Consider the following 20,725-nt stretch of genomic DNA (forward strand, 5'->3'; position numbering starts at 1 on the left):
TCGCTTCATTTTGAAGAACTATAGAGCAAACACAATGGGGGAGACAACACTTCAGCAACGCAGAATATAAATCTATAACCGCTAGTTACATTTCACAACTATATAACACAAAGATGAATGTATCATGCTAAAGCTTTCCAAACATTATTGCAAAGCTCACAACAAGTAACGTTTGAGCCTTTTAATCTGTTAAGCCCCAAGCCTGTTTTTCAGGTCTCAGGCTCGAAAATGACATTCCCAGAACAAATGACCATATCTTCCCTTCTAAAAGGGTTAAATTAATAATCTTTATTCTCAAAGTAATGATAAACCTGTGAGTTGGATGTAGAAAAGTCAGAATCAATATAGATGTTTTTTATTTTAAAGAAAATTCAGATTTTACATAGTAAAAAACAGTAAATTATAGTGTCCGTCCAAATATTATTTTTACTTATAGTGAAAACTACCCTATTGGATGATAGTAAGGTATCCATATCTCTGGCTTCCCTTGCTCGATTTTGATGGTTGACACCTCTTTCTGACCGTTAAGCCAATAAACGAAGGGGGAGTCCCCACACACACTAATTGTGAAGAGAAGAGGTGGGGGCTTCGCGCATGTAATTTAGCATCACAGTGAACCTATCTCTCGCTCTGACATCTGGAACGGAAAGCAGTTTTAATGCTTATGGATTATCAGAAATCATTTCAAAGGGACACAGACACATTGGATTAACCTATGGATTAACTTCAGCAGCGTTTTTATCGTTTTAATGCCATTGAAGACCACTTTGGAGAGACTACAGAGCCAAGGTAAAAATGTTAGCATTTTTAGCTACCTAGCGTCACCTGTTTTGATGTGCGTTTTGCTTATAACGTCGCCATTTCGTATAATTCAGTGATAATGTGGGTGTCCATCGATTCTGTGTCACCTCACGATGTGAAACGATGTGTTGGATGTAGAGAAGAGATAAATAATAAGGTTTTGTGAGTGGTTTTCGGTGCAGTAAGGTGTTAGCATTTTTCGCTCGTTGCTAATTCAGAGGCTCAGTGTTAGCATTGTGGCTTTTCTTTTGAAAAAAAAAAAAAAAGATCAGTTAGATGTGTTTCTTCTTCTTCGTTACATGGATTAAAACATTCATAGTTTTATTAAAGGAACATGCGGCAGTGCCCCGGTACCGGGGTCTCTCGTGCTTAACAGGTTAATGAAAGCAAACTGTTTGCTGTTGCTGATTACGTCGCCCACTAAGTTAACTAACGTTAGTCAACAACAACACTTACTGACCTAAAATCTTACCTTGCAATAATTACACGGATACAATAGTTTAACTCACCTTCAATTATCGTGGTAGTCTCTCGAAACGTAGGTTTCAATCTTGCTTGGATGCAACAGCCTCTGATCCGAGATGAAAAGTGTTTGTTTTTCTTTCGCGCGCTTCAGCCGGACAGGGAAAGTGAGTGCACCGCTCTAATGTGTCCGACTAGAATGACGAATAACGTTAGTTCCGCCTATTCCGTCATCCAATAAATCGTTTAATAATACACTTTTCATTTTCAGGGGGCCACAGGGTCAGTGTTAGGGGGCATCACCCCCCATCCCCCCCCTGCATTCTAGCAGGACCACATGGTATGTTTTTATTCCCCATCCATTACAGTAGCATAGCAAGGCATGTCACTCACTTTTACCATGTAAATTACATGTTAATTCCTGCTTTCTGTTTTTGTGTTACAAATGCATCTTATTGTATTAGTGATTATGATCAAACCAAAGGTATAACAAAATACTACTTGTATTTTGCCTGCCATTTTATATTTTTTATTGAGAAATTCTTGTAATTCTTGTATTATTTTCATTTTGCTGAAACCTTTATGTTTTAAAATGTGCAGTCTTGTTTTGTCTGATCACTGGGCATGTTCCTTTTGTGATACTATAACAATACATAGTTTAAATGTATATCTGTGTTTTAATGTTTTGTGTAGTGGATTCATTCATCCTCCCATGCCCCCCTGTCAAAACCTCTTGCGACCCCTTTGCCACCCCATGTAAAATGGTCTAGATCCGCCACTGGATCTAGATTTTATAAGGCCTGGCAGCCATTGATCACACACGTAGAGAACTGCAAGCTGGACTTAACTCTTTAAAGAAGATTGTGTATATATTTGAGTGTTGCTGAATCTGGGCTACTACCATCTCTAAAGCAATATTGTAAGTTTTGTATATATTTTGTCTTTGGTTTGTCATTTGCTTTGTATTTAAAAAAATGTTTAGAGTCAATTGTGAGAACGTGTACACTTATCTCATTTACTCTGTTTCTTTATTTTTTGTTTTTTTAATTTCATGCTGGGGTAGGGGTGGGGGGTATATTTGATCTGCTTTTTGGCAGTCTGGTTTAAATGTGCACTGTTGGATCTGTATTTGACTGCGCAATGACATTCTGTATGACTTTTTTTATAATGAAAACCTTCAAAAATAATGTGTGAAAAAACAAAAAACAAAGAGTGCAGTCTCAATGCCGAGGCTGCTGTAAAGCTATTAGCTCTAACAGGACATATTGAACTGAATACAGATCACCAGCAGAGGGCATCAGCTCACTGTGGAAAAATAAAGCTATCAAAATGATAGTTCAATTCTTTCTTATCCCCAGTAAATTGTGATACTTCTGTTAAATTCACCATATAATACCTAGAAATTAAATATTTAGATATTAGGATTACATTGGAAGAATAGATAAAAACTGTTAAACCTCCTTCAGTAATAACTCTCATAACAAGCAGTTACATTATTTAAGTTTGAAATATAATGCCTTGTTTTTGTGTTTTAAGCCATACAAAGGGATTATACTGTCTGTATGATTTTACTGATTGAATGTATTATATTATCAATAACAGAGGCCTAGGCATGTTTCATTGTGGGGATCAACACAAGTCTGTGAAGCATCAACAGTGCCTAGCAGACTGAGCACTTGGTTGCTATGGATACCAGTTGCTCATTGACTTACGTTGTATTTTGGGTGCAAACAGAACGTTTCAGTTTGACTCCAAAACTGGGAATGTTTCTCTGTGAATTAACAGGATTAGCAGAAATCAAGTCAGATTAATGACCTGATTGATTCATGGGGAAAATATTCTTCTACTTGCTGTTAAGTGAACAAAGCCATATATCATGTTTGAAAGATGACACAAGATATCTGAGCTTACTCCCTCATGTTGTTCAGACCTTCCTGTATTAGACATCACCCTGGTCTTTGCTGGGGGTGCATTTGTTTACACTTTAACATTATGGCCCTTAATTCTCTTCCTTTTGTTAACTTTTCCATTAAGGTGTAATCATTTAAATCAACATGGTGTAATACATTTTTGGGGGCACATTTTTTACACAAAAACAACAACAAAAAGTTTTCAAGGTCGACACCTTGGGTACCCTGATGTTAGCTCCGGAGCCGTGCTGCTGCTTTGTTCAACCCCCCCAAGTGCTGAAGAGAGGGCATTCTGCTTGATTATTATTATGACCATAGGCTAGTCTGGCTCGGACAGTACACCACTTCCGGCAGTGGCTCAGTCAGTAGGGGCTTGGCCTGTGAGCCTGCGTGCGTGTGTTTTGGTCCCAGAAGGAGAGGTGAATGTTTGTTTGTGAATCACTTTTGTTTCGTCCAACTTATAGTTTGTTTTTGTCATAGTCCCCCCCAAAACAGCCATGCTGTCTGGGGGTTTCCCCCGACCCGTGTGTTTTTTTCGTTTTGATGGATATACTGGCAACGAAAACTGGAATGGCTTTATCGACTGCGTCACGGATCACGGACATTGAAACATTACAGCGGAGTGCGGAGAGGGATGGGAAAACTGTGAATGAACAAGGAAAGGACAATGACAACGAAAATGAGCGGACTTAATACGAAAAACAGGAGTGGGGAAACAAAAAGAGGTGAGAGAGGAGTTGGAGTGGGTGGTGGAAGAGGAGAAATATAAAAAAGAGCTTACGGTGGTGGTGGTGGAAAGCGGAAAAGCAGTGGTATCTGTAATGGATCTGCTAAAAGGAGTTAAAAAAGAATGTGGAGTGGTGATGGGGTGCAGGGTGAAAGGAGACGGCCTATATGAAGTGACAATGGCTGATGAAAAAGGAAAATAAAATAATGGATGGGATAAGGATAAACGGAGCCATGGTGCGGGGCAGAGACTGTATGATAAAATAACTTACAGTATCATTCCGAACTACCGGCTTATGTATTGGATACAACAATTAAGGGCAGATTGGCAATGTGGGGGGTTCTGCCTGTCTCGGCAATCAAGAGAAGAGTGTGGCCAGGCACAGAGTTTGCAGACGGGACGAGGTTCCTGCGGGTGGAATTCAACAAGGAAGTAAGGTCACTCCCATACTCAACTAGATTTGATACTCTCGAGGGTCCGGAGTACTTCAGGGTGATCCACGATAAGCAGTACCGGTCTGCAGGTTGTGCATAAGGCCAGGGCATTTATATAAAGAATGCCCTGAGTTCAGACTAATAAATGTGCCAAGCAGGGACACTATGCCCGGGACTGTGTGGCTCGGGAAGAGGGGCGAGCGGAGCCAGGGGGAGAGAAAGTGCCCAGGCGGATAAAAACAGCTGAGAATGACATAGAGGAAGAGGAGGTGGAAGTCAGGAAGAGAATGAGGAAGAGGGCAGAAGTGATGAGGCTGGGAGCAGTATAAACAAAGATACTGTGGCTGCTGTTGTGGCTATTTTTGTTGCTGCTGCTGCAAAGAGAGCGCTGGTACGGCTGCGCTGACGGTGGAGGAGACGGAGGGAGGAAGAAGGGGAAAGCAGACGACGGAGCTGCTGATGTTCCTGCTGCTGCGGATCCTCTGTCGAGGAGAGGTGAGGGTTTGGCGATACTGAGGCGGATGCTGATGTGGATGTTGATCCGGATCCGGATGCGGATGCTGAGGCGGATGTGGATGCTGAACCTGATCCTGATGCTGGAGGAGGAGCTGTCGGTGGGAGGAGAGGAGGAGAGGAGCATGGACGAGGAGGTGATGGTGGAGAGGGGGACAGACTGCTGAGGAAATGGAGGTCAGTTCGGTCGTGGTCTGACATGGAGGAGGGAGGAGACTACGAGGAGAACGAATCTGATGGAGAGGAGGTGGAGATGACGGGACCTCTGGGGGGGAAGATCTGTGGTGAGACTAATGCTGTGATAAAGAGCAAGGAAGGAGGAGAGAATCTAGCAGGCTCACTGCAAAGAGGAAAGCAGAGAAGGATAAAGAGGTGGAGAAAAGACGGGTGAAAACGCCTGCAAAATGTTTTGCAAAAAAAACATAGAATGAATACATTACAACTATCATAACACTCGTAATGGTGACAATTTCCTCCTTCAATGGTAATGGGCTGAGGTCCAGGACCGGAGAGAAAGGCCTTAATGATATGTGGCTCAGACATTATATGCTTGCAGGAGACACATTGGGATGAGAGGTGTGGAGGATGTAAGGAAAGAGTGGATGGGAGAGGTTTATGTAAATAATGGGAGTGTGGGTGCTAGAGGGGGGCAATATTAATTAAAGCAGGGGTGGTAACGAATGTAAGGAAAGTTGAGGATGTGTTGGGAGAATGGTTGGGATAATGTTCGAGTGTATGGGGGAAACTTTTAGTGTAGTAAACGTTATGCACCGAATGAGATAAGGAGGAGGAGGGAGTTTTTTGAAGGGTTGGAGGGTACATGTGGGGGAAAACTGTATGATTGTTGGTGATTTTAATGTGTGGTGTTCAAAACTGGATGTGTCTGTTAATATGTGTTTTAATAGTGATTCATCACGTGGTGCTCTCAAAACAATGGGGACAAATGGGCTGCTGGATGTGTGGAGGGAAAGGAACAGTAGGGAGCAGCTTTCTAGGAATCAAGTGGTGGGAGGGATATTAAAAAGAGTAGAATAGATTTAGTGTGGAGTAATTTAGGGGAGAAATTGGCAATTGAGTATAGGAATACTGCCATGAGTGATCATAACATCTTGAGTCTCTGCATTGGAACAGTGATGAAAGGAAGAGGAGGAGGTGTGGTGCCTAAATGCATGTCTGCTGAATGAGGATGGTATAAGGTTCAAGTAAGAATGTATGGATATAAGGGGAGGTTTGAACGGTGAGGATGTGGGGTGTGTTGGGAGGGATTTAAAAATGAAATAAAAGGGATAAGTATAGGATTTTGTAAAAATAGGAATATAGAAAGAGAGAAAGAGAAAATGGTTAGGGAAGAGTTACATTTAGAGGCTAAAAGGGTAGATATAGAAATAGGGAGATCTAGATGAATATAGTCGTTTGAAGGATGAGCTGGGGGAGATAGAGAAGAGAACATGTAGAGGTTGCTATAGTTAGAAGTAGGGCTAGGTATGCAGTTGAAGGAGAAAAGTACAGGGTTCTTTTTGGCTTTAGAGAAAGTAAGAGAAAGTATATAGCAGAAGAAAGGAGGAGAAATAAATAAATCACTTTTGTAGGGATTGCTGAAAGAGTTGAGGAGTTTTATAGGGAGTTATTTGAGGCTGAGGAGATTGATAGGAGAGCTTAGAACAGGTGATAGATAGTATGGAAGCTAGGTTGAGTGATGAAGGTAGGGGAATGTGTGAGGGGCGATAGGACTAGGGGAGATAGAGTTAGCTATAGCAGGGTTAGGTAGGAATAAGAGTCCAGGGATAGATGGTCTGACATCTGAGTTATATAGAGTTTAGGGAGGGGCTGGCGCCAATATTCCTTAAACTGTACAGGAGCCTGGAGGAGAGGGAGGAATTGCCGGCCGGTATATCTACAGGGATTATTAGTATATTGTAAGAAAGGAAATAGGATAAGTTAAAAACTATGACACTTAGTATGTTAAACACGGATTATAAAGTGCTAGCACGGGTGTTAGCGAATAGAATTAAGAGGGTTATAAAATCAGTAGTGGGAAAACACAGGCGTATAGTATTCCAGGGAGGGATATTAGTGACACTATTAGTAGTATTAGGGATACAATTAGTCACATGAAGGAGGGTATAGGTGGGATAGTAGTTAGTTTAGATTTAAATAAAGCTTTTGATAGGGTTAGTCATGGTTTTTGTATAGAGTGTTAGAGAAGGCAGGATTTGGGAAAAGATTAATAGGGTGGGTAAGGAGGATTTATAGTAGTGCAGTCAGTTGCGTTACAATTAATGGGGTGGTAACCAATGTTTAAGTTAGGGAGGTCGGTCCGGCAAGGATGCCCTCTATCAGCAATGCTGTACGCGCTGTCAGCCGAGCCCCTCGCGACTCTGCTGCGGCAAAACAGGTTTATCAAAGGAGTGGAGGTGCCAGGAGGGGGGGTTTGTTTAGTTTATCAGTATGCAGACGACACCACCATTACCGTTAAAGATAGGGAAAGTGTTAGGGAAGTGTTGAAGACAGTTAGCTTGTATGGTAGGGCATCAGGAGCTAGGGTGAATTTAGATAAATCAGAGATGATGTATATAGGACAGGTGAGGGATAGGAGTTGTGATATAGGGTTGAGGGAAAATAAGGATTACTTTAGGGTATTGGGGATCAATTTTTAAACGCAGCCCCGCTCTCTTTAACTCCAGGCGACTTTCTGCTGCTTTCCTCCGTAATGCAGTGCTGATAGTTTCACCAAAGAGGAAAGCACTTCACAATTGCAGTACCCATAAGGAGCTGTAAAAATGCCGCAGTCTTTGCGTGGCGATCGATATCGGCCGATACTCACTCTCTGCCGATCGATCGGTGCTCTCTAAAAATGCCGATCGCGAGACGTAAAATACATGACACTTTTCTCTGTGTGCGGCTAAACAAGCTCGCCAAAATGGCTTCACCAGTCTGGCAGTATTTTAAGGTGTCCGAAAATGACAATAAAATAGCGGTGCAACGTGTGTGAAGCAGAAATCCTGCAGCTCCACCCGCTGTGACGGACCGGTGAGCGGAGCAGAACACACAAGAGTTAGACCTAACACACTTAGCTATTTGATCTACCTCTGGAACTAGTTATAAATATATGTATTCTTCACTGTCGGGTCACTCATTACTGGATCAGTGAGCTGCATGAGATACTGACAGGCTGTCAGGAGAGAGCGCCAGTGAATGAGCCCCATTAACTGAGTTTTAAACATTTCTTTAAATGGAAGCTCCCCATAGGACCCGCCCACTCGATCGGATCGGCGATCGGAGCATCCCTAATGTAAGTTGCGCTGACAGGTCCACACACTGCTTGCCCGCAGCGAGGCTCCCCCGCCCTCCTGTTGACAGTTCACGAGCGTCGAGCTCTTTTTTTAATGGCACTTCATATCAAAAAGGTTGCCGACCCCTACACTATACAGTGATTCAGTGAAAAGTTTAACCAATTTCTAGAAATGTTCAAGCCATAAATAGTGATATGATATTCTATTTTGTCAGTTTTATGACCTTATAGGAGTTGTTTTATGTTTTTTCGCATGTGTTTAATTTTTAGCAACTGTCTACCCGATGCGTTAAGCCATGCATAGCACATTTTAATTACAAATAAGGCAATTACAACTTAGGATTTTATATTATAATGTTGCCAAAGGTTTGTATAACACTATACAGTGATTCAGTGAAAAGTTTAACTAATTTCTAGACATTTTCAAGCTATCAATAGTGAATATGATATTCTATTTTATCTATTTGTCAGTGGTTATGACCTTATAACAGTTGTTTTTATGTTTTTTTGGCATGTGTTTAATTTTTAGCAACTGTCCACTCGGATGTTTTATTCCAAGAGAAAGGATATTGTCATTGTGCCAGCACACCCTGCCATCAGTGACGATGACGAGGAGGAAGATGACGATGTGGAAGACCCTGACTTTGTCCCACCCACCCACAATCTGGACATTCCAGGCCCAAGTGACATGGGCCCCTCTGCCAAGAGGTGGTGCATGGAGCCTGCAGTGCTCCAGGTTGATGACGACGATGACGACGATGACGACGATGATGACGACGACGACGATGATGGTGACAACGAGCAGTCAGCACTACAAGCCAAGAGGCCCACCAAACCCAGGAAGTCAGCAGCACGGCCAACCACCTGGCACAAAGCTGACCTGGAAAACACAGAACTGAATACCAGCACTCTCCCTCTGACTACATTGAAACCCCTTTTCAGTACTTCACAAGGTACTTTGGCCCCGAAATTATCACTCATATCACCTACCAAACAAATGTGTACGCCACTCAAAAGGACATTAACACCACTTTCACCACCAATGAGAATGAGATAATGACATTTCTGTCCATCCTGATGTATATGGGGATTTCAGAGCTCCCAGCTGTTGAAGATTACTGGGCCATGGAGACCAGAGTCCCTCAAGTTGGCAACCTGATGTCTTCAAAGAGGTTCAGGCTGCTGAAAAGGGTTGTCCATTTCAATGACAACACTGAGCTCCCTGGTTCCATTGACCGCTTTCTTCAAAATCCGGCCACTGTTCAGCTTCCTCAATTCTGCCTTCAGGCGTGAGCCGCAGACCCCCAAAACAGTCTGTGGATGAAGGTGATGGTTGCCTACAAAGGGAAGACAGCCGGCAACCTCAGGCAGTATATAAAGACCAAGCCAGACAAGTGGGGTTTTAAGTTGTTTTCCAGGGCCTCTGCGGATGGCTTATCCACGACATGGTGCTGTACCAGGGGAAGACTACTCTGGAGGCCCACGGTGTCCCCCTGACACCTAAACAACAAGCCATGGGTGTCACCAGCCAGATTGTCTCTGTCCTGGCAAGTACCATGTCCTCCCCCAGCACCACAGCCATCTTTGCGATAACTTTTTCACCAGCCTGGAGCGAGTGCGGTACCCTCCGAGACCAGAACTGCGGGTATACAGGCAGGGACAATAGAATTGGAAAGCCCCCGCTCAAGTCCATCAAGGAAATGGAGAAAAAGGCTGTCCCTCGTGGAACATGTGACTACATCATGAGTGATGATGGGATCCTGGCTGTCAGGTGGAAGGACAACAGAACGGTATCTCTGCTGTCAACAGACATGGGGGTGGAGCCTATGTCCTCATCATAGGGCTGTGGCAATTAATCATATTTTTAATCGCAATTACGATTTTGGCCTGCCACAATTACGAAAAACAACATAATCGAAAAAAACAATTATTTAGCTTTGCTTGGTTGTGACAGTGCATTGCAACATATTTGATCTAATTAATTTTGGTCTCATTTATTTGTATTTATCATATTTATATATGTTTAGTAGCTTGTTGAAGTGCGCTCCAAATATTTGTTGATCTTGTTTATTGGTATTTATTATTTTGATATTATTTATTTAAATGTATAATTTATTTAATTTATTTTTGTATTGGGTTTTCAGTTGAATTATACGTTCAGGGTAATCAACAGTTAAAAAGATACTGTTCAAATTATTATTTGTATTTGTTTTTAAAGTTCAATAAATGGATGTTTTCAAAGTCAATGAATAATCGTATTTAATAATCGTGATATCAATTATTGACCCAATAATCGTGATTATGATTTTTGCTATAATCGCACAGCCCTACTCAGTCATCAGGTACTGCAGTGAGACGAAGACGAAGGAGCCGGTGAGCTGTCCTGCTGTCATCCGGATCCTACAATGCCAACATGGGGGGGCATTGATAAGAGTGACATGTTGGTCCACCTCTACCGACCACCCCTGTTAGTAATTCTTGAACCCTGAGAGCAGGACAGACTGAAAAGAGTCAAGGGAAGCCCATAAAAGTTAACAGCATTTAATTACACAAATGATGCGGTGATATACAATTAAATCCGCAAGTGGTGGCTCCCCCCTGCCAGCTGTTGGTTCCCGTCCGCGTTGGGTCAGCTGGGGGCAGGAGGAGAAAAAGATTGATTCTTGGGCTCGCTCTTCCCGTTGTCATCTGAGGTCTTCTCCTATTGGCCGGCTCGACGGGGGCAGGTCCAATGCAATTCCTGCCTTTTTCTGTTGCTAAATTACATCATTCTGGTGTCTGTGGTTATTTAAACATTCCCTGATAACGTTTTTTCAGCCTCAATAAATGAGTGCTATTCCCAGTGTGTTTTAGTGTACAACATCACATGTTATTTCACCTTCAATTCACGGTTTCAAACGTTAGCCACATGCTAATGCTAACCGGAAATGAAGAATTTTCAGAATAAAAGTGTTAAGTTAATAGTTAGTGTGAACTTCCGGTTTCTTCAGAATAAACTGCTTTAAATTAAAATCCTATATTTAATTTAAATATTTGCCATATCAACATTGATTTTAATTTCTTACAACCCCCATGAAGTCCAAGAGGTGGTACATGCGTATGTTTGCATACGCCAGGGGTCGGCAACCCCTGGCACGCGTGCCAGCATTGGCACGCGACACCGTAACCAGTGGCCACACTAGGATTAAGTGGAATAAGTGTGCAAAATATTTAAATAAAATATTTTCGGATCCTGAACGAGGACCGCCGCCAGAGCGCGTCTCCCCGTTGCCTGCAAAAGGAAGCCATGCACGCAGCGCAGCCCCGCTCTTTTTAACTCCAGGTGACTTTTCGCCGCTTTCCTCCGTGGTGCGGGGCTGATCGTTTCACCACGGAGGAAAGCACAAACTGCAGTATCCATAAGGAGCTGTACAAATGCCGCAGTTTTTGCGTGGCTGTGCCTTTAGTTGAAAGCCCAGTGGCGATTGCTCATCTCTCATTGAAATAATATGCTACAAAGGACTGGCCATCTGTGTGTTGAACTTTCCTGTCGGCTCCCAGACCGTAGTCGAGGAGGGCAGAAGCAACAAGCTTCAGGTTCAATAACCCACTTTAGCTGAAATGACTGGAGAGAGGCGAGCTCTTCTTGGGAGGCCGTTTGCATTTATTTAGCTGTTCTTCTGTTTCACAAAATACATCACAGACCTCTGTTTTTCTGCTGCCTCGTTTCACTTCCAGAAACATACACACGCTCCCTCAGCGCTCTTACCATCCACACACACACATGCACACGCCACACCCCTCACTCTCTCCTCTACCATCCACACACACACATGCACACGCCACACCCCTCTCTCTCTCTCTTTAAGGGACAGCGATCTCATCTCACTCTGCCTGACCCTAATATCATAACATGTGTGTTCTGGAGAATCACAGAACGGACGATCGTCCTTATTATTATGCCGTTTAAACCAATTATTTAAATGTTTGTTAAATTTGGAATTATGTAAGTTGTGCTGACAGCTCCACACACTGCTTCCCCGCAGCGAGGCCCCCCCGCCCTCCTGTTGATAGTTCACCAGCGTCAAGCTCCTCAACCCACACCCCCCCCCCCCCCCCCCCCGTTGATCATTCTCGATCGTTGGCACGCTGATGACAATGAATTTTTTTAATGGCACATCATATCAAAAAGGTTACCGACCCCTGGCATACGCCATTGATGTCAGCCTCACAAATGCCTGGATCATGTACAGACGGGACTGCAAGGCCCTTGGTGTGTATGGCGTGCCTCTGAAAAGCTTCAGAATTCAGGTGTTCAGGGCTGCCAGCAACCAGTGGCCAGTCAAGTCTAGCTCCCGAAGAAGGCTCATCTTCATTGGTTGAGAGTGTGACCGTTGCTGACCCCCAGCCTGTCCGTGGACACCGCAGCCACACCCCAAATGTGGCTGTGCGGTTTGATCCCTCCCTCTTCCATGCCCCTGTACATGCCATTCGCCTGACCTGTAAGTACTGCAGCAGGAAAGGCAACATTGTAAGGTCAAATGTGGTCTGCAGGGTCTGCAAGGTCCACCTCTGCATGAATGCGGAGCGTAACTGTTTTGTCAGTTACCATGAGGAATTTGACTAATTTCTCATGTGATGTATGTTTTGTTAGTTAGCTTTAGTTTTCAGGGACCATGTTAAAAAGGAACAGTTTATAGCAGTTTGCTAATTTCCATCTGCAGTCCCTGGGCAGGTCAACATGTATACTACATATTAAATACATTATATACAAACATATTTCATACCCCTGCCACTAAAACATTTACATTACAAATATTTATTTCATACCCTTTGCACTAAAACGTTGAACATTACAATATGTATTTCATACCCTTGCACTAAAACATTTACATTACAAATATTTATGTCATATACCCTTGCACTAAAACGTTTACATTACAAATATTTATTTCATACCCGTGCACTAAAACGTTTACATATATTATATTATATTTCCATACCCCACATTTACATAAGAAATGACTCTACACTCTATTTATATTATTTATATTGTATTTAAGTGCTTATGTTATGTTCTAATGTTCTAAAATAAATGTTCCTTTGACCCTATATGTATTTTTCTCTCATATTTCTTATAAAAAAATGTTTTTACCACAAACGGGCAAGGAACCATATCTTCACTTCATTGACCTTGATTTTTTATATGAAAATGAAATATTTTAGAAAATGTCACAAAAGTAAAACAGTATTGTTATGTCCTCCAATAACACTCTAGGGTTGAAATTTAGAATTTCAAAGTATTTCAATGAGTGCCCTATACAGGGTTAAGTATTACATCAAAAATAGAAATATCTGCTCTCCGAGGAAATTGGTATAAAACCATTGGAAATATCTTTCAATGTTAGGCTGATGTTAGGCCTTTTTTTTTGTCTTCGGATATGTTCTGAAGTTGTACATTTTGTTTAAACAATACAGAAAAACATAAGGAAATTGGTATAAAACTATTGCAAAATACTTTCAATGTTAGGTTTTTTTTTTTTTTGAGTCTTCGGTATATTTCTGAAGTTGTACATTTTGTTTAAACAATACAGAAAAACAGAATAATTTTGAATAAATGTTTATTGCATTAAAAGAATGTGTAGGAGAGTTTATATTAATTATTATTATTAATAATTAGTGTTGGGTATGTTTTTTATCTACTACTTCTCCCATTCACAAATCCGAAACCAAATAAAAAAATCTATTATATGTAACAAATATATTCCATTTCAGAGCAGAAGAAACAGGGCCTTCAAGGGTCCCAACTCTGCACATACATCATTCAGCAGTGCACAGTGAAGCTCCAACATTCAACTGTATGAACAAGCAATACTTTGAAATGCAAAAGTGTGTGTGGTTGTGTACGAGAGTCTCTTTAATCATTTTTTTCAATTCTAGCGTCAAATTCGCGTGACGCGTTCTCGCGGTAGCCAATCAACGGTGAGGATCTCAGCCTGACGTTGAATCAGAAAACCAAAACATCAGCCGTTAGCTGTTAGCACTCAGAGCTCACAGCTCCTCATATCTGTTCAGAAACTGGACAAAAGTTAAACATGAACAAAACACAGACTGTCTGTGTCATGGCGAATACAGTCGCTGTTGTATCTGTGTCTGTATCATGTTGTTGTGAGTCCGGATGGAGCAGATACAACGTTAGTTAACCTGGTCGATCCGATCTCCATTCAGAAAACACGCATTTTAAAAGGTTTTTCGCCTGCCATCTTGTCAAAGCAATTAATTCATGGTTTTTACTAACCGGTATCAGTATGTTGTTACTTTCGGCATTATTTTTGAAACGTGTATTACAATTAAATCACGGTAAGTTCATGGATATAAGCCCCGCCCCCTCTCCAGCACGTCCTGTTTGAATGACAGGAGTAAACACAGCTGACAGCCACGGTGAAATTAGAGCGATGCAAATATTCGCATCGCGTCCGGTGTGGAACGCAGCATAATGCAGTTCAGATACCAGACCACTGTTCTGACGCCTTTGAAGCAACTTTGAGATGTTAACAGTGCGCGGGGCACAAAGGCCATGGTGGCCGTAGCACGTACAATTATTTTCAGGGCATCGTGGCCAGACCGAGGGGCAACGACGGCCATGGTCGCCGTGAAATTCCTACCCTGGTAACAAGGAAAGTCCAGTCAACTCAATAATGTATCTAGTAACTCTGATCCCTTCCAAGATATGTAAACTAGAAATATGTGTGTGTCTGATCCCTTCCAAGATATGAAAACTAGAAATATGTGTGTGTGTATAATGGACCTCATAAGTGCTGACCGCTAGATGCTAACACTCAGCCTCTGAATTAGCCACGAACGAAAAAATGTAACCTATCACTGCCACCTAAACTCACTCATAACTCCCTTATTACTTATCCTAGATGCACAGCCAACCCATCAATTAGCATCTCCTGGAGACACAGAATCTGGGGGTGCCCACCTCAACACTCAGTGATAAACATTTGCGACGCTATAACGAAAACGTACATCAAAACATGTGGCGCTAGGTAGCTACAAACGCTAACATGGCTTACCTTGGTCAAAACTGGTCTTCAATGGCATTAAAACGATAAAAAACGATGCTGCAGTTAATCCATAGGTTAATCCAATGTGTCTGTGTCCTCTTTGAAATGATTTCTGATAATCCATAAGCAATAAAACTGCTTTTTTGTTTCCAGATGTCAGAGCGAGAGATCGCTTCACTCTGGTGCAAACCTGCATAGCGCGAAGCCCCCACCGTTTGTTTTCACAACGAGTGTGTGTGGGGGCATCCCCCTTCAATTATATTGGCTCTAACGGTCAGAAAGAGGTGTCAACCATCCAAATCGACCAAGGGGGGCCAGAGATATGAAGAAAAAAAACATTTTCACCCAAATTACCTCAGAGGTGGAGTGGTTTTGGCTAAACCTCTCTAAAAAGGTCAAATGTCAATCTTGATACAGGGTACTTATTATATGTTGTACTTTGGATTCCTAAAGCTTTTAGTCTACTAACCCATCATCCAAGGGTAGTTTTCACTATAAGTAAAAAAGAAATTTTGGACGGACACTATAATTTACAGTTTTTTACTATGTAAAATCTGAATTTTCTTTAAAATAAAAAACATCTATATTGATTCTGACTTTTCTACATCCAACTCACAGGTTTATCATTACTTTGAGAAAAAAGATTATTAATTTAACCCTTTTAGAAGGGAAGATATGGTCATTTGTTCTGGGAATGGCATTTTCGAGCCTGAGACCTGAAAAACAGGCTCAGAGCTTAACAGGTTAAATAGATGAAGAGTTCCTCTCTGGGAGACTTACAGCTGTCCATGGCGGAACATAACACTGCAGTGCACAATAACAGTGCACATATTTAAAACAGTTTTTAATTATTTAAATTATTATTATTATTTTTTTAATCAAAGTAAAGACCCTTATAAATAAAATGAATACATGAAACCAAAGAAGCTACATATGAAAGATCAAGTAGGACCTACTGAAACCAAACTTACATGAGAAGATTGAATTCATTGTTTGTGTTTACCTGTTAAATTAGAATATATATTAAAGGAAGCATGCTTTCTGCTGTACTGCAAAACAAAAGTGGTGAAAGTTTTAATGTTATTCTGCTCAGAGCACAATTCATATACAGGTAATGTATTTAAATTACATTCCTGATTTGCGGAGTATCGATAAAAGATTATGAGAAAACTCACATAGTTGATAGCACTTCTGTATTTGATATGTATAGACTGATAAGCATGATGTGTGCAGAGCTCTTATGCTTCTTGATCTGGTGTTGGTGGTAGAGCGTTGCAGTTATGATGTGTTATGGTGCCATTGGATTTGGGTATATTGCAGAATAATCAAACGCCAAACACACGTTTATGATACTTACTTGTTTTGTTTATCAGGATATTCTCCACATATTAACAACATTTTATGATTTGTGAAGCGTAAATGCAATAACCAGAGGTAAAAAGCTAACATTAGACTATGAAGAAACTACAGCAGGGTCACATGACTTCACGTCACCAATGCTAAGCTAAGGCGGTTAATGTTTGGCGTGATGACGTTTAGTCGTCTCATTTAAACACTTGTTAGCAACCGCATTTTTATAAAGCATAGAAGCTTCAGACATTTACGAGTGAGGTTTTTACTGACGTATTTTAAGTCGTAGAAAAAAACATTAAAACCTCTTCAGTTTGTGTTAACCACAGACGTTATTTCAGGCTTCTAACCAAATATATGTTCAACAAAAACGTTGACTTCAAGATGAGGGAACCAGAAGTGGTCTGACTCATTCCTGCACCACTCCATATAGTAGTTGATGTAGAAAGGAAAAAAAAGAAAAAGAAAACCCACATAGAATAATTTTGTGCACAAATATAAATATATATATATTTTAAACGGGAGATAAACTCCTTTCTCACTCAAACAGCCTCAGTGCTTGCAATGATGTCTGAAGTGTTGTTAAAGATTTGCATTTCATTTTTATTTATGAGCAGTTTTTATTTATGTACCAGTGAGAAAGAATGGGAGACCACTGATTTATAGAACAAACATATTCTATATCATTTTTATCTGAAATGTAATCCAAGAAACAACCAGTAAACATACTGTAACAGTGGCTCTAATCTGAATTTAAATCATATTTGACAGCTCTTGGCCTCCAAAGGTAAGTATCTTTTCACAGCTGCAATGTGTCTGAAAAGACACACACACTGTGTCCCTAATCCCTGTTTTGTGTTGACCTTTTTTTTAGGCGATATGTGGATGTATGACACATTTGTGTGTATAGAAGGAGCTTTTTATCTCTGTGGTCTGATGAAGAATAACAGCACGCCGCCTTAAGCAGCAATCCAGATGGAGGGCTCTGCGGAGGAAGGAGAAATCGGTTTCACACATCAACTGTAAAAACACAGAGACATGGCTGGAAGCAATACATTGCTGAAATAATTTTGTGACAGCCCAAAGCAGGTATTATCCTCCTCAGAATAGACAGAGCAGTGAAGAGCAGGGATCATCAGGATGGTATGATGTAAGTTGTGTTCAGCAACCAGGGGATCATGACACCTTTGTTTCTGTGTTACAGTGCAACATACAGAGAACAGGAAGTCACTCCAACGTAAAACACCTTCTGAACATCCTGAACATACCAAGTGCTCCGGTCCCAGCTGTGTGCGTCACTTTTTACTGTCCCCTGGTCTCCCAGCTGTGTGCATCACTTTTTAGTGTCCCCTGGTCTCCCAGCTGTGTGCATCACTTTTTAGTGTCCCCTGGTCTCCCAGCTGTGTGCGTCACTTTTTAGTGTCCCCTGGTCTCCCAGCTGTGTGTGTCACTTTTTAGGTCTGCTAAGTGTTTTTTGCTTCTTGCAGCGTTTTGTATTTGCAGAGTCTGGTTTATGCAGCTTTTAATAAACGCTGTGCATGTTTCCCTCAAGTTGGTGAAAATGTTCTTAATTTGCATGTGTCATTAACGTTATTTTATTTGAATTGTTTTTTAAACTGCAGCACGTTTCTTCTAATGGGAATGTTTTGGACCCTCTCCCATAGACCCCAGTCTGATTTGAAAGCAGTTATCAAAACTCTCTCCTAAGCATGTCTGTCTGTCTGTTTGAGTATTTATAGCTTTGAGTGCAGAGTGAATATCAGTCAGTGATGAGTATCTCCCAGGAGTGACTGGAAGCTCACCTTGCACCTGCAGGCCGGCAGAATTGTGTCCCTTGAAATAGATCCTGTAATGAGATTTTTAATGATGTGTCCGTCCAAACTGATATTTATTGTCATTGTTCAATCAATCATTTATATTATACAGAGTATTTCTCATTTTCAGCTGTGAGATGTCTTAAAGAGATCTGTGTAAATGTGTTATTTTGTTACAACCAAAAACGAAAATACAATGTCTTGTCCCACTTTAAATTAATGCACAAAAAATAAATATTCAGTGCCATTTGTCAGGGTTTTATTTTTTCAAAAGACAGGTAAACCAAAGTAATAACAGTCCAATCCTGGTTTATGATAACTTCTCTTTCTTCTCGTGTTGCATTGAAGAATGTAGGAAAGCAGTGATAGACACAGGAAAGGGAAGCACCATCACATTGTTGAGAAGTGACATTTAATTCTATATAAATTAGATCTGGCACTATTTAGAAACACCAGAGCATGTTCATGGGGCAGATGTTTAATTTAGTTAAATACAAATATTCAATACACCTTTATTCTACGTCTTTACTATACAAACGTGTTTATAGCCAATTATTTTCATTCCAGTTCGAACTGTATCAATATCCTGTTTGTAAAATAACTACATTTTCCTACACCATGAATTGACATTTGTGGTCTGAGGGAAATCTCTCAACAACTTTTGGATGAACTGCTTTTGAATGTGTTAAAGGCGATCATATTGCCCTCAAGATGAACAGTCTTATTTATTTTTTATCAAAGGGGACGTTTCCATTTTTCAAGTTTATGACCAAATACTAACAAAATGATAGTTATTCTCAGCCGTACTTTTTGCAGAGTTTGAATTAGCAAATGTTAGCCTGCTAACACACTGAGCTAAAATGCTAAACCTTATATCTGCTTGTCATCAACCTGTTTTAAAAGCATGTTAAACAGTGTTAGCATTTACCTCAAAGCAACACTATTCATAAATTGTGCTTCATAAAAGTAATTGCTCTTGATGAGTATTTAGGTTTAAGGAATATATCAAGTCAAAATGCTGAAGTCCAAGCAAAGTCATAAGTCTTTGGTGAGGAGGTCCAGTCAAGGTGCATGTTTATTTAGACTTTTAGAGTTAGTCTGTCCAGACTTCTGGTTATTACAGACAGTTAATCATAAGGATCATTCATTTAACTCAGTGGTTCTCAAACTTTTTCTGTCATTCCCCACTTTGAACAGGTGGGCCTTTTCAAGCCCCATCTGATGAGGGCTACTTTAAAAAAATAAAACAAGTCGTGAGCTACTTTTACGCCTTTTTTTTGTTTTTTGCAGTGTATATATTTAGCACATTTTAACATTATTATATGCTTACCTTTAACCTTTGTGTGCTGTTTGGGTCTGTGGGACCCGTTTTCAGTGTTTACTAAAAGAAAATGTATGCAATTTAATTATTTTAACCTGCTTTATTTGGGGGTGGACCTCACATCCTCTAGGGGGGGTCCTGGGACATGCACCCCCGGGAAGATTTTTTGTTAAATGCATCAATCTGGTGCACTTTGAGCACAAAATGAATTTATGGATACAGCTCTCAACACTCATATGAAAGAGAGCTTTATACTTTTCAATAATCCAAACATCTTTAGAATATGATCACAACCAATAACAAATCATTTAAACTAGTTTATTCTTATCTTATGTTACCTATAGCAGTGTTTCTCAAACTTTTTCATACCAAAGACCACTTAACCAATAAAAAAACACTCACGGACCACGTGATGTGAACACAATCGGGTAATCAGGCAGGAGGGAACACAGAGACAGGAAGCAACAGACAAGACAGGGGGTGTTCAAAATAAAACAGGAAACCAAAGACAGATCTTGACAGGACAAAAATAAAACAGGGAAAACTAATACGAATCATAACATAACCTCCCAATCAAGGGACGGATCCCAGACGTCCCTAAGAAACTCAAAGTCAGAAAATTCCAGAAGTGTGGGTGGAGGGTGTCCGGACTCGGGCGAACAGCCCGGGGTAAAGCAGAAGCCGAGAAGGGGGACTCGGGCGGACAGCCCGGGCAAAGCAGAGGCCGAGAAGGGAGACTCGGGCGGACGGCCCGGGGGCAAAGCAGAGGCCGAGAAGGGGGACACGGGCGGAAGGCCCGGGGGCAAAGCAGAGGCCGAGAAGGGGGACTCTGGGCAGAGGCCGAGAAGGGGAACTCGGGCAGACGGCCCGGGGGAACAGGAGAGATCGAGGAGGTGGTCTCGGGCAGACGGCCCGGGGGCAAGGCAAAAGGGCAGAGAAGTCCGCGGCGGGGAAACTCAGGAGGCCGAAGACAGGGGTGAAGGCCTCGTCGGGGTAACTTAGGGGGCCGGGCTCGAGGGCGAAGGCAGCGGCTGGGAAACTCAGGGGGCCAG

At 41.5% G+C, this 20,725-nt stretch overlaps 1 protein-coding gene across 2 annotated transcripts; it reads left to right on the forward strand.

Moving 5' to 3' along the window:
• The first annotated feature begins 5,041 nt into the window (after positions 1-5,041).
• LOC117486786 (nucleophosmin-like) lies at positions 5,042-17,864 on the forward strand. 2 transcript variants are annotated; one of them, XR_004556319.1, is made up of 2 exons: positions 5,042-5,131; positions 17,743-17,864. XR_004556319.1 is itself a non-coding variant. In XM_034135335.1 (2 exons), exon 2 carries the CDS (start codon positions 8,684-8,686, stop codon positions 9,194-9,196), a length of 513 nt encoding a protein of 170 aa, XP_033991226.1. In that variant the 5' UTR covers positions 5,070-5,131; positions 8,669-8,683; the 3' UTR covers positions 9,197-9,359. The 2 variants fall into 2 exon arrangements, 1 of the variants encoding a protein (XP_033991226.1); XM_034135335.1 differs by lacking the exon at positions 17,743-17,864 and adding an exon at positions 8,669-9,359 and having other exon boundaries at positions 5,070-5,131.
• Positions 17,865-20,725: the final 2,861 nt, after the last annotated feature.

This window comes from Trematomus bernacchii, unplaced genomic scaffold (assembly GCF_902827165.1).
Source record: "Trematomus bernacchii unplaced genomic scaffold, fTreBer1.1, whole genome shotgun sequence".
NCBI classification, from domain to species: Eukaryota; Metazoa; Chordata; class Actinopteri; order Perciformes; family Nototheniidae; genus Trematomus; species Trematomus bernacchii.